This window comes from Anomaloglossus baeobatrachus, chromosome 4, assembly GCF_048569485.1.
Source record: "Anomaloglossus baeobatrachus isolate aAnoBae1 chromosome 4, aAnoBae1.hap1, whole genome shotgun sequence".
Taxonomy (NCBI): domain Eukaryota; kingdom Metazoa; phylum Chordata; class Amphibia; order Anura; family Aromobatidae; genus Anomaloglossus; species Anomaloglossus baeobatrachus.
In genome coordinates, this window is record NC_134356.1 from 656,813,972 (window position 1) to 656,834,389 (window position 20,418).

General features: G+C 50.4%; 1 protein-coding gene across 2 annotated transcripts in view; it reads right to left on the reverse strand.

Moving 5' to 3' along the window:
* Nucleotides 1-20,418, reverse strand: part of KEAP1 (kelch like ECH associated protein 1) — a 70,933-nt gene that overhangs the window by 14,044 nt on the left and 36,471 nt on the right. For both annotated transcript variants that reach the window (XM_075346511.1, XM_075346510.1), the window contains exons 3-5: nt 11,699-12,381; nt 3,448-3,653; nt 2,362-2,538 (exon numbers count right to left, since the gene is read on the reverse strand). In XM_075346511.1, the coding sequence (XP_075202626.1) occupies nt 2,362-2,538; nt 3,448-3,653; nt 11,699-12,381 (1,066 nt within the window). The remainder of the gene's footprint in view (nt 1-2,361; nt 2,539-3,447; nt 3,654-11,698; nt 12,382-20,418) is intronic.

Here is a 20,418-nt window from a genome sequence, read left to right on the forward strand (position 1 = left end):
CTCCCGCCCTCGGCGCTGCCGATTGAACAACGTCTCTCCCCTACCCTGATTGACAGGGTGGGGGGCGTTAACGAAGCGGAGCTAGGCCGCAGAACAAACCGGGAACTAAAGTTAGAAGCGCCGCCGCCGTAAAAGCGCGGTCGGCGCGTCCCCGGCGCACTACAAGTCGCAGCTGCGCCGCCGCTCCAGGGGCGGTCGGCGCGGCGATCCACACACATAAAGTCCCCCAGTAATCTGCGGGGACTATAAGCCCAGCGCACAGCGCTACAGTCCCCGGCGCACTAGCACACCCAGCAAGTCTGGGATGTGCGTGGCCTGTCATACGGGGACACAGAGTACCTGAAAGTTGCAGGGCCTTGTCCCTGAACGGCACTCCCGCTCCACATCCAGCAGGTTCTATGGGTCTGTGGATGGAGCCCGGCCTCAGGGCTTGGTGGCCGGTAAGATCCCACTTCCTCAGAGCCCCTCAGGGGGATGGGGAAGGAAAACAGCATGTGGGCTCCAGCCTCCGTACCAGCAATAGGTACCTCAACCTTACAAACCACAAGTGGGGTAAGAAGGGAGCATGCTGGGGGCCCCATATGGGCCCTCTTTTCTTCCATCCGATATAGTCAGCAGCTACTGCTGACTAAACAGTGGAGCTATGCGTGGATGTCTGACCTCCTTCGCACAAAGCAGAAAACTGGTGAGCCAGTGATCCCACTGGGGGTGTATAGCCAGAAGGGGAGGGGCCTTACACTTTTTAGTGTAATTGCTTTGTGTGGCCTCCGGAGGCAGTGCTATACACCCAATCGTCTGGGTCTCCCAATGGAGCGCCGAAGAAATTGGGGCGTGCAATATTATTCATCCCCTTTAAGTTAATACTTTGTAGCGCCCCCTTTGGCTGCGATTACAGCTGCAGTCGCTTGGGGTATGTCTCTATCAGTTTTGCACATCGAGAGACTGAAATTCTCGCCCATTCTTCCTTTGTAAACAGCTGGAGCTGAGTGAGGGTGCATGGAGAGCGTTTGTGAACAGCAGTTTTCAGCTCTTTCCACAGATTCTCGATTGGATTCAGGTCTGGACTGTGACTTGGCCATTCTAACACCTGGATACGTTTATTTGTGAACCATTCCATTGTAGATTTTGCTTTATGTTTTGGATCATTGTCTTGTTGGAAGACAAATCTCCGTCCCAGTCTCAGGTTTTCTTCAAGAATGGTCCTGTATGTGGCTCCATCCATCTTCCCATCAATTATAACCATCTTCCCTGTCCCTGCTGAAGAAAAGCAGGCCCAAACCATGATGCTGCCACCACCATGTTTGACAGTGGGGATGGTGTATTCAGGGTGATGAGCTGTGTTGCATTGTGCCCAAATAGTTTGATGTTGGTTTCATCTGACCAGAGCACTTTCTTCCACATGTTTGGTGTCTCCTAAGTGGCTTGTGGCAAACTTTAAATTACACTTTTTATGGCTATCTTTGAGAAATGGCTTTCTCCTTGCCACTCTTCCCTAAAGGCCAGATTTGTGCAGTGTACATCTGATTGTTGTCCTATGGACAGACTCTCCCACCTCAGCTGTAGATCTCTGCAGTTCATCCAGAGTGATCATGGGCCTCTTGGCTGCATCTCTGATCAGTCTTCTCCTTGTTTGAGATGATAGTTTGGATGGACGGCCGGGTCTTGGTAGATTTGCAGTGGTATGACACTCCCTCCATTTCAATATGATCGCTTGCACAGTGCTCCTTGGGATGTTTAAAGTTTTGGAAATCTTTTTGTAACCAAATCCGGCTTTAAACTTCTCCACAACAGTATCACGGACCTGCCTGTTGTGTTCCTTGGTCTTCATGATGCTTTGTGCTTTAAACAGAACCCTGAGACTATCACAGAGCAGGTGCATTTATACAGAGACTTGATTACACACAGGGGATTATATTTATCATCATCAGGCATTTAGGACAACATTGGATCATTCAGAGATCCTCAATGAACTTCTGGAGTGAGTTTGCTGCACTGAAACTAAAGGGGATGAATAATATTGCACGCCCCAATTTTCAGTTTATTCTTTTTTACAAAAGCTTAAAATAAGCAATACATTTCGTTCAACTTCACAATTGTGTCCCACTTGTTGCTGATCCTTCACCATAAAATTTTTTTATCTTTATGTTTGACGCTTGAAATGTGGGAAAGGGTTGAAAAATTCAAGGGGGCCGAATATTTTTGCAAGGCACTGTAGATTCTTGTACAAAATGTGACCCTTGCTTTTCATCTGTTATGAGGCCACAGCTCGATGGCGACACTAGACGTCATCACATCTGCAGTGGGAAGCTCTTCATTACTACATCTCCACATATACACCGCACACTCAGTCTTCTCAGGTACCTAGCACATAGATTTTTCCTTGGTGGACAGTGACCCCCAGCGCACTCCTCCGGTGTGCCATAGGTGCCACAAAGCTCCAGGAGTCTCGCTCCACGTCATACTTCTCCACGCTGTTCAGCTGATCTCTCCCATCGTAGCCTCCCATGGCATATACACTGGTATCCACCGCACAGGCACCTGCAGAAATTAAATGCTACTATTTGACCATAATCAGGGATATAAGCCGCACTATCCTATGTATCAGTGTCATTTTATTCTGCTGTAGACTAATGAATTTTTACATGACTGTCATAGGAGATTTGTTGCGTTTGGTGTTTTTAAGATAACACCCTGTACAGATAATGAGTGCAGCTCTGGAGTATAATACAGGAGGTAACTCAGGGTCAGTACAGGATAAGTAATGTATATACACAGTGACTGTAGCAGAATAGTGAGTGCAGCTCTGGAGTATAATATAGGATGTAACTCAGGATCAGTAATGTAATGTATGTATACAGTGACTGCACCAGCAGAATAGTGAGTGCAGCTCTGGAGTATAATACAGGAGATAACTCAGGGTCAGTACAGGATAAGTAATGTATATACACAGTGACTGTAGCAGAATAGTGAGTGCAGCTCTGGAGTATAATATAGGATGTAACTCAGGGTCAGTACAGGATCAGTAATGTAATGTACAGTATATACACAGTGACTAACAGAATAGTGAGTGCAGCTCTGGAGTATAATACAGGAAGTAACTGAGGATCAGTAATGTAATGTATGTACACAGTGACTGCACCAGCAGAATAGTGAGTGCAGCTCTGGAGTATAATACAGGAGGTAACTCAGGATCAGTAATGTAATGTATGTACACAGTGACTGCACCAGCAGAATAGTGAGTGCAGCTCTGGGGTATAATACCGGATGTAACTCAGGGTCAGTAATGTAATGTATGTACACAGTGACTGCACCAGCAGAATAGTGAATGCAGCTCTGGAATTGTAAGATAAGTAATGTAATGTACACAACAACTTAATAGTTTATGTAGATTTTTGTTGTGTAAATAGTATAACTAACGTCACTGGTCCTCGTCATTGCACCACTCACCGGCCCCGCTCCGAACGACGTTCATCGATGCTATGCTCCGCCATTCGTCTGTCTCCGGGTAATAACACTCTGCCGAGTTCAGTCTGTTCGTCCCATCAAATCCGCCGACGGCGTAGAGGAGCCGGTTGAGCACCGCTACCCCAACGCCAATCCTTCGCGTCTTCATTGGTGCTACGATCTGCCATTCGTCTTTCTCTGGGTCGTACCTGCGGGGTTAGGACACGTATAAGGCATTGGATGAATAAAGAAGGAGACGAGCGTCACAGAGAGGTAATTACACAAAGATCCAATGTTGTATGAAATGTTTTCACATCACAATCTTAATACTGATCTGTGGATTTTATACAGTTTTCAGCCATTGTTTATCGTAGCATCAGTTTTTCTTATCTGCAAGACATTTTGTTTTTTCGAAGCTCCTTCTGCCCAATGGACATTAATCAGCGGCCAGCGAGGGTGGGGGGTAAACGGAGGGGTGGACTGCACCTGGTGGTCTCAGACAGTGGCAGGTTAACACTAATTTTCCCAGTGGCCTAGGGTGGTAAAGTGGCGGCCCCAAACCACCAGGACCCATGGTGGCCGCAAACCACCAGGCATCGCTCTCCAATCTCAGCAGCTCCTGTGCAGATACTGGGAGGGACGAAGCTTGTACCACTCTGCACCCAGAGAAGGAACCAAAGTAATGGACGCGTCACGTGTCGGGCGGGAAGTGCCGACAATAGGGAAGTGACACGCTAAAAATAGAAGAAGTTCTGCAGCAGGAAGGGTCGTGTAACAAGGCGGCACGTGCACAGGTTACGTCTCGTCTCCTTTCACACTTTCCCGGGATATTGAATTGTTGCCTCCATAGATCCTGCGCAGCCCCCACCAGGGAATCCATCTCCCTGAGGATGGTCAATGATGACCAAGGAGCTTAACCATTTCAGAACACAGAGGTTTCTTCATTTTTTTTCTGCACTTTAATTTTTCTACTCCCCTTTTTCCTATAGTCATAACTTTTTATTTTTCCATCCCTGGAATCAGATCAGAGCTTGTTTTTTTTTTTTATTGTGGGACGAGTTATAAATTTTGATTGACACTATTCACCTTACCATACAATGTACAGGGGAGGAGAAGAAAAAAAGGGGGAGGAGAAGAAAAAAAGGGGGAGGGGAAGAAAAAAAGGGGGAGGGGAAGAAAAAAAGGGGGAGGGGAAGAAAAAAAGGGGGAGGAGAAGAAAAAAAGGGGGAGGAGAAGAAAAAAAGGGGGAGGAGAAGAAAAAAAGGGGGAGGAGAAGAAAAAAAGGGGGAGGAGAAGAAAAAAAGGGGGAGGAGAAGAAAAAAAGGGGGAGGAGAAGAAAAAAAGGGGGAGGAGAAGAAAAAAAGGGGGAGGAGAAGAAAAAAAGGGGGAGGAGAAGAAAAAAAGGGGGAGGAGAAGAAAAAAAGGGGGAGGAGAAGAAAAAAAGGGGGAGGAGAAGAAAAAAAGGGGGAGGAGAAGAAAAAAAGGGGGAGGAGAAGAAAAAAAGGGGGAGGAGAAGAAAAAAAGGGGGAGGAGAAGAAAAAAAGGGGGAGGAGAAGAAAAAAAGGGGGAGGAGAAGAAAAAAGGGGGAGGAGAAGAAAAAAGGGGGAGGAGAAGAAAAAAGGTAATATAAAATTATTATTAATTATTATTATTATTCACCGTTGATAGACAATAAGAGATCAGGGGGAATCAGTCAGATGCCATGGTGCAAATAATTAATAAAAAATGCCTGTGTGTAGTAAAAGGCAAAAAACGTTTGTTTTTATTTTACTTAAAAATTCAGTTAAGTAAAAAACAAAAACAACTAATGCTGGAATTACTTTCCCCCCACCCAAAAAAAAAAAAAATATTAATACAAAATAAAACAATGAGTTATCTGTACCCCAAAGTGGTTTAATTAGCTTTGACTTTTGCAGGATGAGTCTTATTTTCTAATAATAATAATAATAATAATAATAATAATAATAATAATAAATTATAATAGAAAAAAAACAAATAAAAAAAAAGAGAATTTTGTTTACTTACCGTAAATTCTTTTTCTTATAGTTCCGACATGGGAGACCCAGACCATGGGTGTATAGCTTCTGCCTCCGGAGGACACACAAAGTACTACACTAAAAAGTGTAGCTCCTCCCTCCGAGCATATACACCCCCTGGATAACCAAATCTAGCCAGTTTAGTGCAAAAGCTGAAGGAGGACATCCACCCACAAGTAGAGATAGAGCAAAACCCGGAACAACCGGAACCTCTGTCTACAACAACAGCCGGTGAAAACACACGGAACAAGAAAACTGCCAACAGGCAACAGGGAGGGTGCTGGGTCTCCCATGTCGGAACTATAAGAAAAAGAATTTACGGTAAGTAAACAAAATTCTCTTTTTCTTCATCGTTCCTTATGGGAGACCCAGACCATGGGACGTCTCAAAGCAGTCCATGGGTGGGAAATAAACAGAAAACAGAGAAGTAGGCAAAACCTAACTTCACAAATGGGCGACAGCCGCCTAAAGGATGCGTCTGCCCAAGCTCGCATCTGCCGAAGCATGAGCATGCACTTGGTAGTGCTTCGAAAAGGTGTGCAGACTAGACCAAGTGGCAGCCTGACAGACCTGCTGAGCCGTAGCCTGGGCCTGAAAGCCTAAGAGGCACCGACAGCTCTGGTCGAATGCGCCTTGATCCCCGGCGGGGGAGGCACCTGAGTGCACTGGTAGGCATCGGATATGGCCGACCTAATCCAGCGAGCTAGGGTCGGTTTAGAAGCAGAGAGACCCTTGCGCTGACCTGTGGTCAGCACAAAAAGAGAGGTGCACCGCCTAAGAACAGCGGTGCGCGACACATAGATCCGGAGCGCCCGCACCAGATCTAAAGTATGCAACGCTTTCTCAAAGCGATGCACAGGAGCCGGACAAAAGGAAGGCAATGAAATGTCCTGGTTAAGGTGGAAAGGAGACACCACCTTAGGGAGAAAGTCCGGAGTCAGACGGAGAACCACCTTGTCTTGGTGAAAAACCAAAAAAGGTGACTCCGAAGAGAGCGCAGCCAAATCAGAGACTCTCCTGAGAGAAGTTATGGTCACCAGAAAAATGACCTTCTGTGAAAGTCGAAACAAAGAAACCTCCCTAAGAGGCTCAAAGGGGGGTTTCTGTAAGGCCGTGAGGACCAGATTAAGGTCCCAGGGATCCAAAGGCCGCCGGTAAGGTGGAATGATGTGAGATGCGCCCTGCATGAAGGTGCGCACCTGGACCAGTCGGGCGATACGCCGCTGGAACAACACTGACAGAGCCGAGACCTGTCCCTTAAGGGAATTGAGGGATAGTCCTAGCTGCAGACCGAACTGTAGAAAGGACAGGATGGTCGGCAAGGAAAAAGGCCAAGGGGCATGCCCGGAAGAACGACACCAGGACAGGAAAATTCTCCAAGTCCTGTGGTAAATCTTGGCCGAGGAAGACTTCCAAGCCGGAGTCATAGTGGAGATGACTTCAGGAGGAATGCCGGAAGCCGTCAGGATCCAGGACTCAAGAGCCACGCCGTCAATCTGAGAGCTGCAGAATTCTGGCGGAAAAACGGACCTTGTGAGAGAAGGTCTGGGCGGTCCGGGAGATGCCACGGCACCTCTACGGACAGACGGAGTAGGTCTGGGTACCAAGCTTGCCTGGGCCAGTCCGGGGCAATGAGGATGACTCGACAGCCCTGCATTCTGATCTTGCGCAGGACTCTGGGCAAGAGAACTAGAGGGGGAAACACGTAAGACAGACGGAACTGGGACCAATCCTGAACCAGCGCGTCCGCTGCAAAGGCCTGAGGATCGTGGGAGCGAGCCACGTAAACCGGGACCTTGTTGTTGTGCCGGGATGCCATTAGATCCACTTCCGGAGTGCCCCACTTGCGGCAGATCGACCGGAACACTGCCGGATGCAGAGCCCACTCGCCGCTGTCCACGGTTTGACGGCTGAGATAATCTGCCTCCCAGTTTTCTACGCCTGGGATGTGGACTGCGGATATGGTGGACTTGGAGTCCTCCGTCCACTGAAGGATGCGTTGAACCTCCAACATTGCCAGGTGGCTGCGTGTCCCGCCCTGGTGATTGATGTAGGCAACCGCTGTTGCGTTGTCTGACTGGACTCGAATATGCCTGCCCGCCAACAGGTGGTGAAAGGCTACGAGAGCTAGAAGCACAGCTCTGATCTCCAGCACATTGATCGAGAGGGCTGATTCGGACGGAGTCCAAGTGCCCTGTGCTCGGTGGTGGAGAAATACTGCTCCCCAGCCGGATAGACTGGCATCCGTGGTGAGAATCACCCAGGACGGGATCAGGAAGGAGCGTCCCTGAGACAGAGAGAGGGGCCGAAGGCACCACTGAAGAGAGCTCTTGGTCTGTGGCGACAGAGCCACCAACTTGTGCAAGGAAGAAGTCCGCTTGTCCCAACAGCGGAGAATGTCCAGCTGCAGAGGACGCAGATGGAACTGGGCAAAGGGAACCGCTTCCATTGACGCCACCATCTGACCCAGCACCTGCATGAGGTGCCTGATGGAATGACGGCGGGGCCTCAACAGAGAGCGCACCGCCAGATGGAGGGACTGCTGTTTGACTAAGGGCAGCTTCACAAGTGCCGGCAGAGTCTCGAATTGCATCCCTAGGTACGTCAGTTTTTGGGTCGGGGTCAGAGTGGACTTGGGCAGATTGACAAGCCACCCGAATTGAACAAGAGTGGCAAGAGTGAGCGAGACACTCCGCTGACAGTCTGCACTGGATGAAGCCTTGACAAGAAGGTCGTCCAAGTAAGGAATCACTGCCAACCCCTGGAGGTGCAGAACCGCAACCACTGCTGCCATGACCTTGGTAAATACTCGAGGGGCCGTGGCTAACCCGAAGGGGAGAGCCACGAATTGGAAATGTTCCTCTCCGATTGCAAAACGTAGCCAACGCTGGTGTGAAACTGCAATTGGCACATGCAGATAGGCATCTCTGATGTCGATGGATGCCAGGAAATCTCCTTGGGTCATTGAGGCAATGACTGATTGCAGAGACTCCATGCGAAAATGCCGCACCTGAACATGCTTGTTGAGAAGCTTGAGATCCAGGATGGGCCGGAAGGAACCGTCCTTTTTGGGGACTAGGAAGAGATTTGAGTAAAAAAATCTGAACCGTTCCCTGGCGGGAACCGGTACAATTACTCCGTTGGCCTGTAAGGATGCCACGGCCTGAGAGAAGGCGGCGGCCTTGGAGCAGGGGGGAGTTGACAGAAAAAATCTGTTTGGCGGGCTGGAAGAGAACTCTATCCTGTAGTCGTGGGAGATGATATCCCGCACCCACTGATCGGAGACGTGTTGAAACCACACGTCGCCAAAGTGGGAGAGCCTGCCACCAACCAAGGACGTTGCTGGCTCGGCCAGATAGTCAAGAGGAGGCTGCCTTGGTGGCAGCAGCTCCTGCGGACCTTTGTGGACGCGGCTTCTTGCGCCAGGTGGGCTTCTGGTCCTTGGCTGAGTTAGTGGACGAGGCCGAGGGCTTAGAGGCCGCCCAGTTAGAGGAACGAAAGGAACGAAACCTCGACTGGTTCCTGCCCTGGACAGGTTTCCTGGGTTTAGTCTGTGGCAAGGAAGTACTCTTCCCGCCAGTAACCTCCTTAATAATTTCATCCAGTTGTTCACCGAACAGCCTGGACCCGGCAAATGGGAGCCCAGCAAGGTACTTCTTTGAAGAAGCATCTGCCTTCCACTCTCGCAGCCACAAAATCCTGCGGATAGCGAGGGAATTAGCGGAGGCCACCGCAGTGCGGTGAGAAGCCTCCAGCATGGCAGACATGGCGTAGGCTGAAAAGGCTGAAGCCTGGGAAGTTAAGGCAACCAATTCAGGCATAGAGTCCCTAGTGAGGGAATGCATCTCCTCTAGGGAAGCAGAGATGGCTTTGAGAGCCCACACTGCTGCAAAGGATGGGGAGAACGAGGCCCCTGCCGCCTCATAGACAGACTTGGCCAGGAGGTCAACCTGGCGGTCAGTGGGATCCTTAAGGGAGGTGCCATCAGCTACAGATACAACTGTCCGGGCTGAAAGTCTAGACACCGGAGGGTCTACCTTTGGTGAGTGAGCCCACTCCTTGACCACCTCTGGTGGAAAAGGAAAAAACGGTCATCAGAACCACGCTTTGGGAAGCGTTTGTCAGGACAGGTTCTGGGCTTGGACACAGTGGCTTGAAAACTGGAGTGGTTAAAGAACACACTCCTTGTTCTCTTAGGCAAGGTAAACTGGTGCTTTTCTGCCAGAGAGGGTTGCTCCTCTGATACTGGCGGATTGAGGTCCAGTACAGAATTAATGGACGCAATCAAATCACTAACATCCGCATCACCCTCGGTCAGATCAATGGGGCACATGGAGGTAGCGTCCGAGCCCCCAGTCAAGACATCCTCCTCGTCCTGCGAGTCGGCTCGTGAATCGGAGCCGCGGGACGAGGAAGGAGAGGGGACCCTGCGTCTCCTTTTAGGAGGACGGGGTCTGGGAGCAGATGAAGAATCCTCTGTGAGCTCTGCAGAGCGAGCCGAAGCAGCAGAGGCGCCCTGAGAAGGGGGCTGCTGCATGCTCAGCAGAGTCCGGGACAGCTGTCCCATGGAGTCGGCAAGGACTGGGAGATAGACTTAGAAAACAATTCTACCCAAGCCGGGGGTTCAGCCACCGGGGCCGGAGCAGCCGGAGGGACCACTTGGGAGACTCCAGGCTGAGGCACCACCATGTTAGAGCAGGCATCACAATGTGGATATGTGCTCGGTTCAGGCAGTACGAGCTTACATGCAGTGCATATTGAGTACAGCCTTGCAGCCTTGCTCCTAGTGTGAGACATGCTGCTGAGGTGGAGGCTCTGCAGTAAAGAACACACTCCTTCAGAATGACCCCCAGAGAGTGTATAATAAAGTCCACAACCAGAGGTTGTGGCTTACCAGACCGTTTTGTGTGCCCTCCGGATCCCACAGCTCGGACCCCCAGACAGGTTGCAGAGATGCAGCAGCCAGCGCCGATCAGTGTGAGAACACTGATAAAATGGCGCCGGAGTGAGGAGGGGGGGCGGGGCCTAGTCCAAGAGCGGGAACCGGAGGGCCAAGGAGAAATACAGGGGAGGGAAACATCTCCTCAGAGAGGAGTGTCCTCCCCTGTGCTGAACGGCCGGTGGGCGGCGCCGCACTGTCCCTCTGCCTGACTGACATTCAGGGGCAGTGAAACCGAAAGTAGGCCGCAGCCGAAGCCGGGGCCTAAATTTTACAGTGCGGCCGGCGAGCAGGCACCCTCGGCGCGGTTCTCAGGGGAAAACCAGAGAACCGGCCGGAAATGTCACCAAAGTAACCTGACACACTCTCCCCAACAATAAAGATACAAAGGACCCCCTTCAATAACGTCTCAAATACTTAGCTTGTGAGACGCAGGGCCAGGTCCCTGAGGGATGAGTGCTCCGTCCGGCTGGGTCCTGAAAGGGCTGCGGATGGAGACCGGTCTCCTGCGAAGCAGTGAGAACCGTGCTGGCTCCCACTTCAAGCCAGAGCCCGAGGGATGGTGAAGGAGCGCGGCATGTAAGGCTCCAGCCTTGAAATCAACCTTAACAACACCGCCGACACAGTGGGGTGAGAAGGGACATGCCAGGAGTCCAGGTTTGGACCCGCTTTTCTTCAAACTCTTTAAAATCAAAAATCAGATGAGAATGCATGTGTGGATGTGTGCCTCCTGAACACAAAGCATTGAACTGGCTAGATTTGGTTATCCAGGGGGTGTATATGCTCGGAGGGAGGAGCTACACTTTTTAGTGTAGTACTGTGTGTGTCCTCCGGAGGCAGAAGCTATACACCCATGGTCTGGGTCTCCCATAAGGAACGATGAAGAAAAACCAACACCTTATTTTGTCTATAAACAGGAAAAAAACAATAACAATAACATATACATACATTATATATATATATATATATATATATATATATATATATATATATATATATATATATATATATATATATATATATATATATATACACACACACACAATTTTACTTATTTCCCCAACCCCCCCTCCCCCCATTACCTCCTTTTGTAGACTGTTTGCACATATATGAAATATATATAATATATATTTTATATATGTACAAACAGTCTACAAAAGGAGGTAGTGGGGGGGGGGGGGGTTGGGAAAAAAAGTAAAATTGTGTGTCCGAAAGACAAAAATAGCGCACACACACCCCCCTCCACCCCTAAGGAGTTCTGGAGAAAGACTGCGCTCACCTCTCTACACTGTTGTGGTGAAGACAGCCATGAGACCCTCCGACAGCGTATACCTGTCCGTCTATGACACCGGCGCCGACCCTGTTCCTGGGAACGCTCATGGAGGCGCACGGCGACCACTGGTTGTTCATTGGATTGTAGCAGTCCAGAGCATTGGAGTCCTCGTTGCAGTCGGGCGCGTTGTTCCGGCCCCCAACTGCGTAAAATAAACCCCCGACGACACAACCAGCGAGGCCACTCCGCGGCAACTCCAAGGGAGCCAAACTGAGCCATTCGCCCTCCATGGGGTTATAGGCCTCCAGGAAATTGAGGGACTGTCGGAAGTAGCCTCCAGCCACGTAGATGAACTGAGGGACGTTGGGACTCCTGCCCTGAGGTCGGGTCAGCTTGTGGAGAGTGAGGTCCTGGAAGATCTTAGACAAGTAGTCCTGACAGCGGGTGTCACCCCGCAGGATCTCACACCGCTGGAGCTGCAGTTGGAGGAAGTTGGGGGTCAGTGAATGGCAGCGCACCGCCTTCAGCAGCGCCTGAATGTAGGGCCGCCGGCTCTCGCAGTCGTACTTCACCCAGTTGATGCAAGCATGGAAGACCTCGGACTCGCAGCGCACGTTCAAGTCGTCCCGGCTGATGAGGTTGACCAGCTGACAGCGGGAGAGGTTGAAGAACTCCTCTTGCTTGGACACCTGTGTGAGCGAGAGAACAAGACCGTGAGAAGAGGACTACAACGAGAGAACGGGGAGGTGGTGGGAGATTATGGGCAATGGCGGATCGAAACTACCAAGCATGATCAGTAGTGTCATTCAGGGGTGGTAACTTATCTGTTAGTCTTTGCTATTAAGGAGGTCATTAGGAAAACAAAAAAAAAAAAACCCGCCATATTGTTTTCTAAATAATACTACCATAATACCAAATTACTAATATATATATATATATATATATATATATTATACATATGTATATATACATACACATTCTATATATATATATATATATATATATATATATATATATATTATATATATATATATATATATACACATACACACATAAATATATACGTGTGTGTGTGTGTGTGTGTGTGTGTGTGTGTGTGTGTGTGTGTGTGTGTGTGTGTGTGTGTGTGTGTGTGTGTGTGTGTGTGTGTGTGTGTGTGTGTGTGTGAAAAGTAACAAGCCACTATGTACTGCCTGAGCATAATAATACCGTCATGGTATCACTGTGTAATACCAAAGCGAAAAACTAATAGCTACAGAACAATGAAGTATACTATACAATGAGAGGGCAAAATAATACCGCCAAGTTTCATAAATAGTACTGCCATGATACCAAACCAAAAGTAGTGAAATACAAATACCTACATAAAGTGAAGAGTAATATGCTCAGATAATACCATATACTGCCTGAACAAAATAATACTGACATGAGTCCTTAAAAATATCACTGTAATACCAAAACCCCGAAGAATAGTGAAAAACTGATATCTATGGAACAATGATATGCAGTGAAGGGTCCAGCGCTCAGATTATACCACTATACAATGAGTGAGCAAAATAACACCACCACGTTTCATAAATAGTACTCCCATAATAGCAAAATAAAAATGGTGAAATACTAATAATTACATAACAATGCTTTAAAGTGATATCACTAAATAGTACCTGAGATAAATAATACTGCCATGTTTCCTAATACTGCCATAATACCAAACTAAAAATAATGAAATACTAATAATTACATAATGCTTTAAAGTGAAGAGCAGAACTTTGATAATATCACTATATAATGCGTGAAAAAAATACCGCCATAATGTTTCCTTAATAATACTGCCATAATACCAAACTAAAAAAAAAATAGTAAATCTATATATATAATTGCCTTAAGCGGGCTTTACACGCTGCGACATCGCTAATGCGGAGTCGTTGGGGTCACGGAATTCGTGACGCACATCCGGCCGCATTAGCGATGCCGTTGCGTGTGACACCGATAAGCGATTTTGCATCGTTGCAAAAACGTGCAAAATCGCTAATCGGCGACATGGGGGTCCATTCTCAAATCTCGTTACTGCAGCAGTAACGAGGTTGTTCCTCGTTCCTGCGGCAGCACACATCGCTGCGTGTGACGCCGCAGGAACGAGGAAGCTCCCCTTACCTGCCTCCCGGCCGCTATGCGGAAGGAAGGAGGTGGGCGGGATGTTACGTCCCGCTCATCTCCGCCCCTCCGCTGCTATTGGGCGGCGGTTCAGTGACGTTTCAGTGACGTCGCTGTCACGCCGCACGGACCGCCCCCTTAGAAAGGAGGCGGTTCGCCGGTCACAGCGATGTCGCCGGACAGGTAAGTATGTGTGACGGCTCTGGGCGATGTTGTGCGGCACGGGCAGCGATATGCCCGTGTCGCGCAACAGATGGGGGCGGGTACCCACACTAGCGATATCGGGACCGATATCGCAGTGTGTAAAGTAGCCTTAATTCTGTCTGTCTGTCTGTCATGCTCCAAAATTGTGTCCTTACGGTGACACAAAGCTGATTGGCCGCTGGGCTCGCCATGGCCCCGCCCCCCCACACGGATTGGCCGCTCGCCCAGGCTACGCCCCCCACACGGATTGGCCAGCCGCTCGCCCAGGCTCCGCCCCCCCACAGATTGGCCTCTCGCCCTGGCACCCTGCAGGCATTGGCAACTCGGCCACGCCACGCCCCGCCCCCCTCACGCAATGCACGCTAGCTCTGGCCCCCCCCGCGCATTCCCCGAACTGACACGGTCACGGAGCCACGACTCCCAGGTGAGTACTGTACTCCCACCCCCCCCGGGAGCCCACATCAGCGTACGCCGCCAACCCAGCCGACACTTACCCTCGCATTGCTGGCCTTGCCGCCGTATGCTGGTGTGGGCTCCCGTGCGAGCGGGGGACGGGATACGTTGGTAACCATGCTAGCATAGTTACCAGCGCATCAAGGTCCTGCAGCGGCGGAAGATCCACACGCACACACATAACAGCACACACACACACATACACACACATCAGAGCACACTCACTCTCACACACACCTCACACACACCCCACACACACATCACAACGCATCCACACACTCACAGCATCCGGCGATATCGCTTGCTTCTCGGCCTCGATACTGTGCTGTTGTGAGCTTCCAGGACCTGCCGGAGGATCACATGGCCAGAAGTATGTGGTATCTCCGGATGTTGTGAGTGAGCGCGTATGTGCAATATCGTCAATGTGTGTGTGTGTGAGTGTATGCGATCGGGTGTGTGTGAGTGTATGCGATCGGGTGTGTGTGAGTGTATGCGATCGGGTGTGTGTGAGTGTATGCGATCGGGTGTGTGAGTGTCGGCAGAGGAGCACGGCGTGCTGGAGGAGGCTGGGAGCAGAGAGGCTGATCTTGGGGAAGGCTGGGAGGGGGAGGCTGATGCTGGGGGAGACTGGGAGGGGAAGGCTGATGCTGAAGGAGGCTGGGTGGGGGAGGCTGGGAGGAAGGAGGCTGGGAGGAGAGAGGCTGATCCTGGGGAAGGCTGGGAAGGGGAGGCTGATGCTGAGGGAGGCTGGAAGGAGAGGCTGATGCTGAGGGAGGCTGGAAGGAGAGAGGCTGATGCTGGGGGAGGCTGGAAGGAGAGAGGCTGAGGCTGGGAGGAGAGAGGCTGATGCTGGGGAAGGCTGATGCTGAGGGAGGCTGGGAGGGGAAAGCTGATGCTGGGGAAGGCTGGGTGGACGGAGGCTGGGAGGAGAGAGGCTGATCCTGGGGAAGGCTGGGAGAGGGAGGCTGATGCTGGGGGAGGCTGGAAGGAGAGAGGCTGATGCTGGGGGAGGCTGGAAGGAGAGAGGCTGATGCTGGGGGAGGCTGGGAGGAGAGAGGCTGATGCTGGGGAAGGCTGGAAGGAGAGAGGCTGATGCTGGGGAAGGCTGGGAGGAGAGAGGCTGATGCTGGGGAAGGCTGGGAGGAGAGAGGCTGGAAGGAGAGAGGCTGGAAGGAGAGAGGCTGGAAGGAGAGAGGCTGGAAGGAGAGAGGCTGGAAGGAGAGAGGCTGGAAGGAGAGAGGCTGGAAGGAGAGATGCTGGGAGGAGAGAGGCTGATGCTGGGAGGAGAGAGGCTGATGCTGGGAGGAGAGAGGCTGATGCTGGGAGGAGAGAGGCTGATGCTGGGAGGAGAGAGGCTGATGCTGGGAGGAGAGAGGCTGATGCTGGGAGGAGAGAGGCTGATGCTGGGAGGAGAGAGGCTGATGCTGGGAGGAGAGAGGCTGATGCTGGGAGGAGAGAGGCTGATGCTGGGAGGAGAGAGGCTGATGCTGGGAGGAGAGAGGCTGATGCTGGGAGGAGAGAGGCTGATGCTGGGAGGAGAGAGGCTGATGCTGGGAGGAGAGAGGCTGATGCTGGGAGGAGAGAGGCTGATGCTGGGAGGAGAGAGGCTGATGCTGGGAGGAGAGAGGCTGATGCTGGGAGGAGAGAGGCTGATGCTGGTGCAGCATGGCGGATGGAGCACGTTTGGGAGTGCGCAGCATGGCGGATGGAGCACGTTTGGGAGTGCGCAGCATGGCGGATGGAGCACGTTTGGGAGTGCGCAGCATGGCGGATGGAGCACGTTTGGGAGTGCGCAGCATGGCGGATGGAGCACGTTTGGGAGTGCGCAGCATGGCGGATGGAGCACGTTTGGGAGTGCGCAGCATGGCGGATGGAGCACGTTTGGGAGTGCGCAGCATGGCGGATGGAGCACGTTTGGGAGTGCGCAGCATGGCGGATGGAGCACGTTTGGGAGTGCGCAGCATGGCGGATGGAGCACGTTTGGGAGTGCGCAGCATGGCGGATGGAGCACGTTTGGGAGTGCGCAGCATGGGGGATGGAGCACGTTTGGGAGTGCGCAGCATGGCGGATGGAGCACGTTTGGGAGTGCGCAGCATGGCGGATGGAGCACGTTTGGGAGTGCGCAGCATGGCGGATGGAGCACGTTTGGGAGTGCGCAGCATGGCGGATGGAGCACGTTTGGGAGTGCGCAGCATGGGGGATGGAGCACGTTTGGGAGTGCGCAGCATGGCGGATGGAGCACGTTTGGGAGTGCGCAGCATGGCGGATGGAGCACGTTTGGGAGTGCGCAGCATGGCGGATGGAGCACGTTTGGGAGTGCGCAGCATGGCGGATGGAGCACGTTTGGGAGTGCGCAGCATGGCGGATGGAGCACGTTTGGGAGTGCGCAGCATGGCGGATGGAACACGATGGGGGGTGCGCAGCATGGGGGATGGAGCACGATGGGAGGTGCACACCTCCCCCCAACACACACACACACACACACACACACACACACACACACACTGGGAACCACAAGCACCGCCGTACACAGACACACACAGACAACGCTGCACACACACAACACTCAACACAAACACCGCGGCATACATAAATATACGCACATACCACGCAACACACACACATTGCACAAAACATACCTCCCCCCAAAACACACCACACCCACACAAACCGCGCAACACACACACACACAACGCTACAGACACACAGCGCTCCACAAACAACGCAACACACGCAACACACATACAACACCGCTCTCACCCCCCGCCACACCCAGACAACACCCAGAACATGTACAGCCCCCTACACAAACACTTGGTAACTACACACAACAACATCTATATCTATAACAAAAATCATACATTAACTACACAATACGTAAATTCTAGAAAACCCGATGCGTAGAATCGGGCCACCTTCTAGTTATTAATAATTACATAAAAGTGTTTTAAAGTGAAGGAATACAGAGCTTGGATAATAATCACTATATAGTACCTGAGATAAATAATACCGCCATAATGTGTTCTCATCTAATATCACCGCAATACCAAACTAAAAGAATATTGAATTGCAAATATGAGCACAACAGGGTTACACAGTGAAGAGTACAGGGATCGAACAATACCACTATCTAGAGCCTGCGCAACATAATACCGCCATGTTTCCTAAATAATACCGCCATAATACCAAACTAAAAATAGTGAAATACTAATATCTACGTAACCAGTGCTATACAGAGAAGAGTACAGGGTTCGAACAATACCACTACACAGAACCTGAGCACCATAATACTGCCAGGTTTCCTAAACAATACCGCCATAATACCAAAATTAGTGAAATACTAATACCTATGTAATAGTGCTATACAGTGGAAATCCTGAATAATATTATATAGTGCCGGAGTCCGAAAAATGGAGGCCCGATTTAACTGCCCCTTTAGGCAGACCTTTATAGGATGAGCAGAATGGCATGGTGGGTAATATAATACCGCAGAGCAGCGTGACTCTGCAGCTCACGTCTGCCGGTCCTGTTTTTCCCGGTCTAATCATTATATAAGTGACCCCGGCGAGAGTGCACATTCCTGCCCGGGAGGAGGCCGTGACTCAGCAAGACACAAGGACGTGTGACTTATGCAGTAAACATCTCACTGCGCTTATTGCCGACCATGACTGACACCATATTATCACCCTATGTCGAAAGCTGCCGGATTATCGGACGCTCCAGACAGAGAAAACAGATCATTAGCAACACAAAACCGGGCCCAAACCACATCCACTCATCCTCAGAAGCCGCACTCTGATCCCTGCGACGTTTGTCATTTACTAGAATTAACCTGCAATATCAGACATGGCCTACGTGTGAAAGTGGCGCCATTTCTCCAATGACCCCCGGCCTGTCAGTGAGCAGAAATGTTTACAGATGGGATCCTTGCAGCTGAGGGTTCAGTATGCCCGGACTCTATTTCCTGCCCGCATTCTCTACCAAATTAAAAAGGCGTTGGATGCCAGAACAGAAGGATTTGGGTCAGGTTTGGTGCTAATATATTTGGCACCAGACGGTCCAGAAGGTTTTTTCTTTCCTTTAGTAACTTCCAAACTGAGGCTCGACTGTATTAGGAAAACTACAAGTCCCAGAAGGCCTTTGTCATTAAAGGGGTTGTAGTTTCGCCACAATTGGATGAAACCTCAGATTGGAGCAAAATTATATAGGACAGGTAAGGGATGTAATGATGTAGAATACCGCCATATCTAGGAGGCATCCGCAAGTCACTGCTTATTATGTTGACCTTCATCCGGTTGGGTCTGTGTAATTAAGCAGGTAACTGGTAATTAAGAAAACAATGTTCGTACACAATCCTCCGGCCTCAAGACGCAAGAGGAATGTAGAGCGAGAAACCAGCAGAACGAGACACGAGCGCGATCACATTACACAGCTCCGATAAGAACGCGGCAAACTTTCTATTTCCAGTTCTTGGAAAGAAATACGAGACCTCGAAGGAGCGTTACAGCAACGGAGCGCCATCTCCAGACAGATGGACACAGTGACTGCACCAGCAGAATAGTGAGTGCAGCTCTGGAGTAGAATACAGAATGTAACTCAGGATCAGTACAGGACAAGTAATGTAATGTATGTACACAGTGACTGCACCAGCAGAATAGTGAGTGCAGCTCTGGAGTATAATACAGGATGTAGCTCAATCAGTATCAAGTCAACATTTCCTGTAGAGTAACACTGCATATGATGCTCACAGTTGGTCATACTCATCTCGTTTCCAGCTGTTGACACTATAAATTGTGGGTTTCTAGTTGTTTAAAAACATCATCAGCATGGACCCCCGACCCACAGGAATGCTGGGAGTTGTAGTTTTGCACCGTCTGGAGGGTCGAGGTCCCTTCTTACCAGGTAACCATAAAAGGACCCAGATCATTAACCCAGTTTCTGTTTGTGCTTTGCAAATACAATCTGCGCCAAGTGCAACATCTCGGGTTTATAGCCCCAATTACAAGCTGCATACACTCATCTGCCGACTACTTCCCTGTACAGGTGGTTTCCCCTAGAAATGGCGCCCCTCTTATGCCTGGCACGCCCGGTACTGCAGCTGAGCCCCGTTATTGCCGCATTACTCACCTTCCCGGTGGTGGGTTCTTCGTACTGACACCATATGGCCAATTTGGATTCTTTTATCTAAGTCTGGTGTTATGTGACCCCCGATAAGACCTGCTGCAGGTGATCCAACAGGGACCAATAGTATAACAAGACCCTCATAATGGCCGACCAAACTAAAACCATGAGGGCGCATGAACCAAGAGAGGCCGGACCTGAGCAGGGGACTCTACAGACATGCCCTTTAAGGCTACATGCACACGCTGAGTTTTTTGTTGCGTTTTTGGCTGCAGTTTTGTTGTCAGAACTTTCTGACATTTGTCTTCCCAGCAATGTCTATGAGAAGTCAGATTTGCTGGGCGCACGTTGCAGTTTGTCAGCGGATTTTTTGACAAAAGTTCGTGACAAAAAAGAAGCAACATGTTCATTCTTTCTTGCGTTTTTGTCATTTGTCACCCATTGAAATCAATGAAGGCATCAAAAACGCAAGGAAAAACGCACGCTACCAAATTAGTGCGTTTTCCATACGTTTTACCCGCGGTTTTGTCAACAAAAACGCAACTCAACAACTTAGTTCCAGAATGACAAAATCAATGCCGGATCACCGGCTGTCGCACTGCTCTCACAGCCTCTCATCTTCTCCCGGACCCGCTCATTAGCCTCATACATATTCACTCCTCCCCCCATCTGTGATTGGTTGCAGTCAGACAGCTGTCACTCAGCATGGGACCACGTCTGACTGCAACCAATCACAGACGTCGGTGGGCGTGTCTACTTCATACAGTACAGCACACTTCAGTAGCGGCCTGATC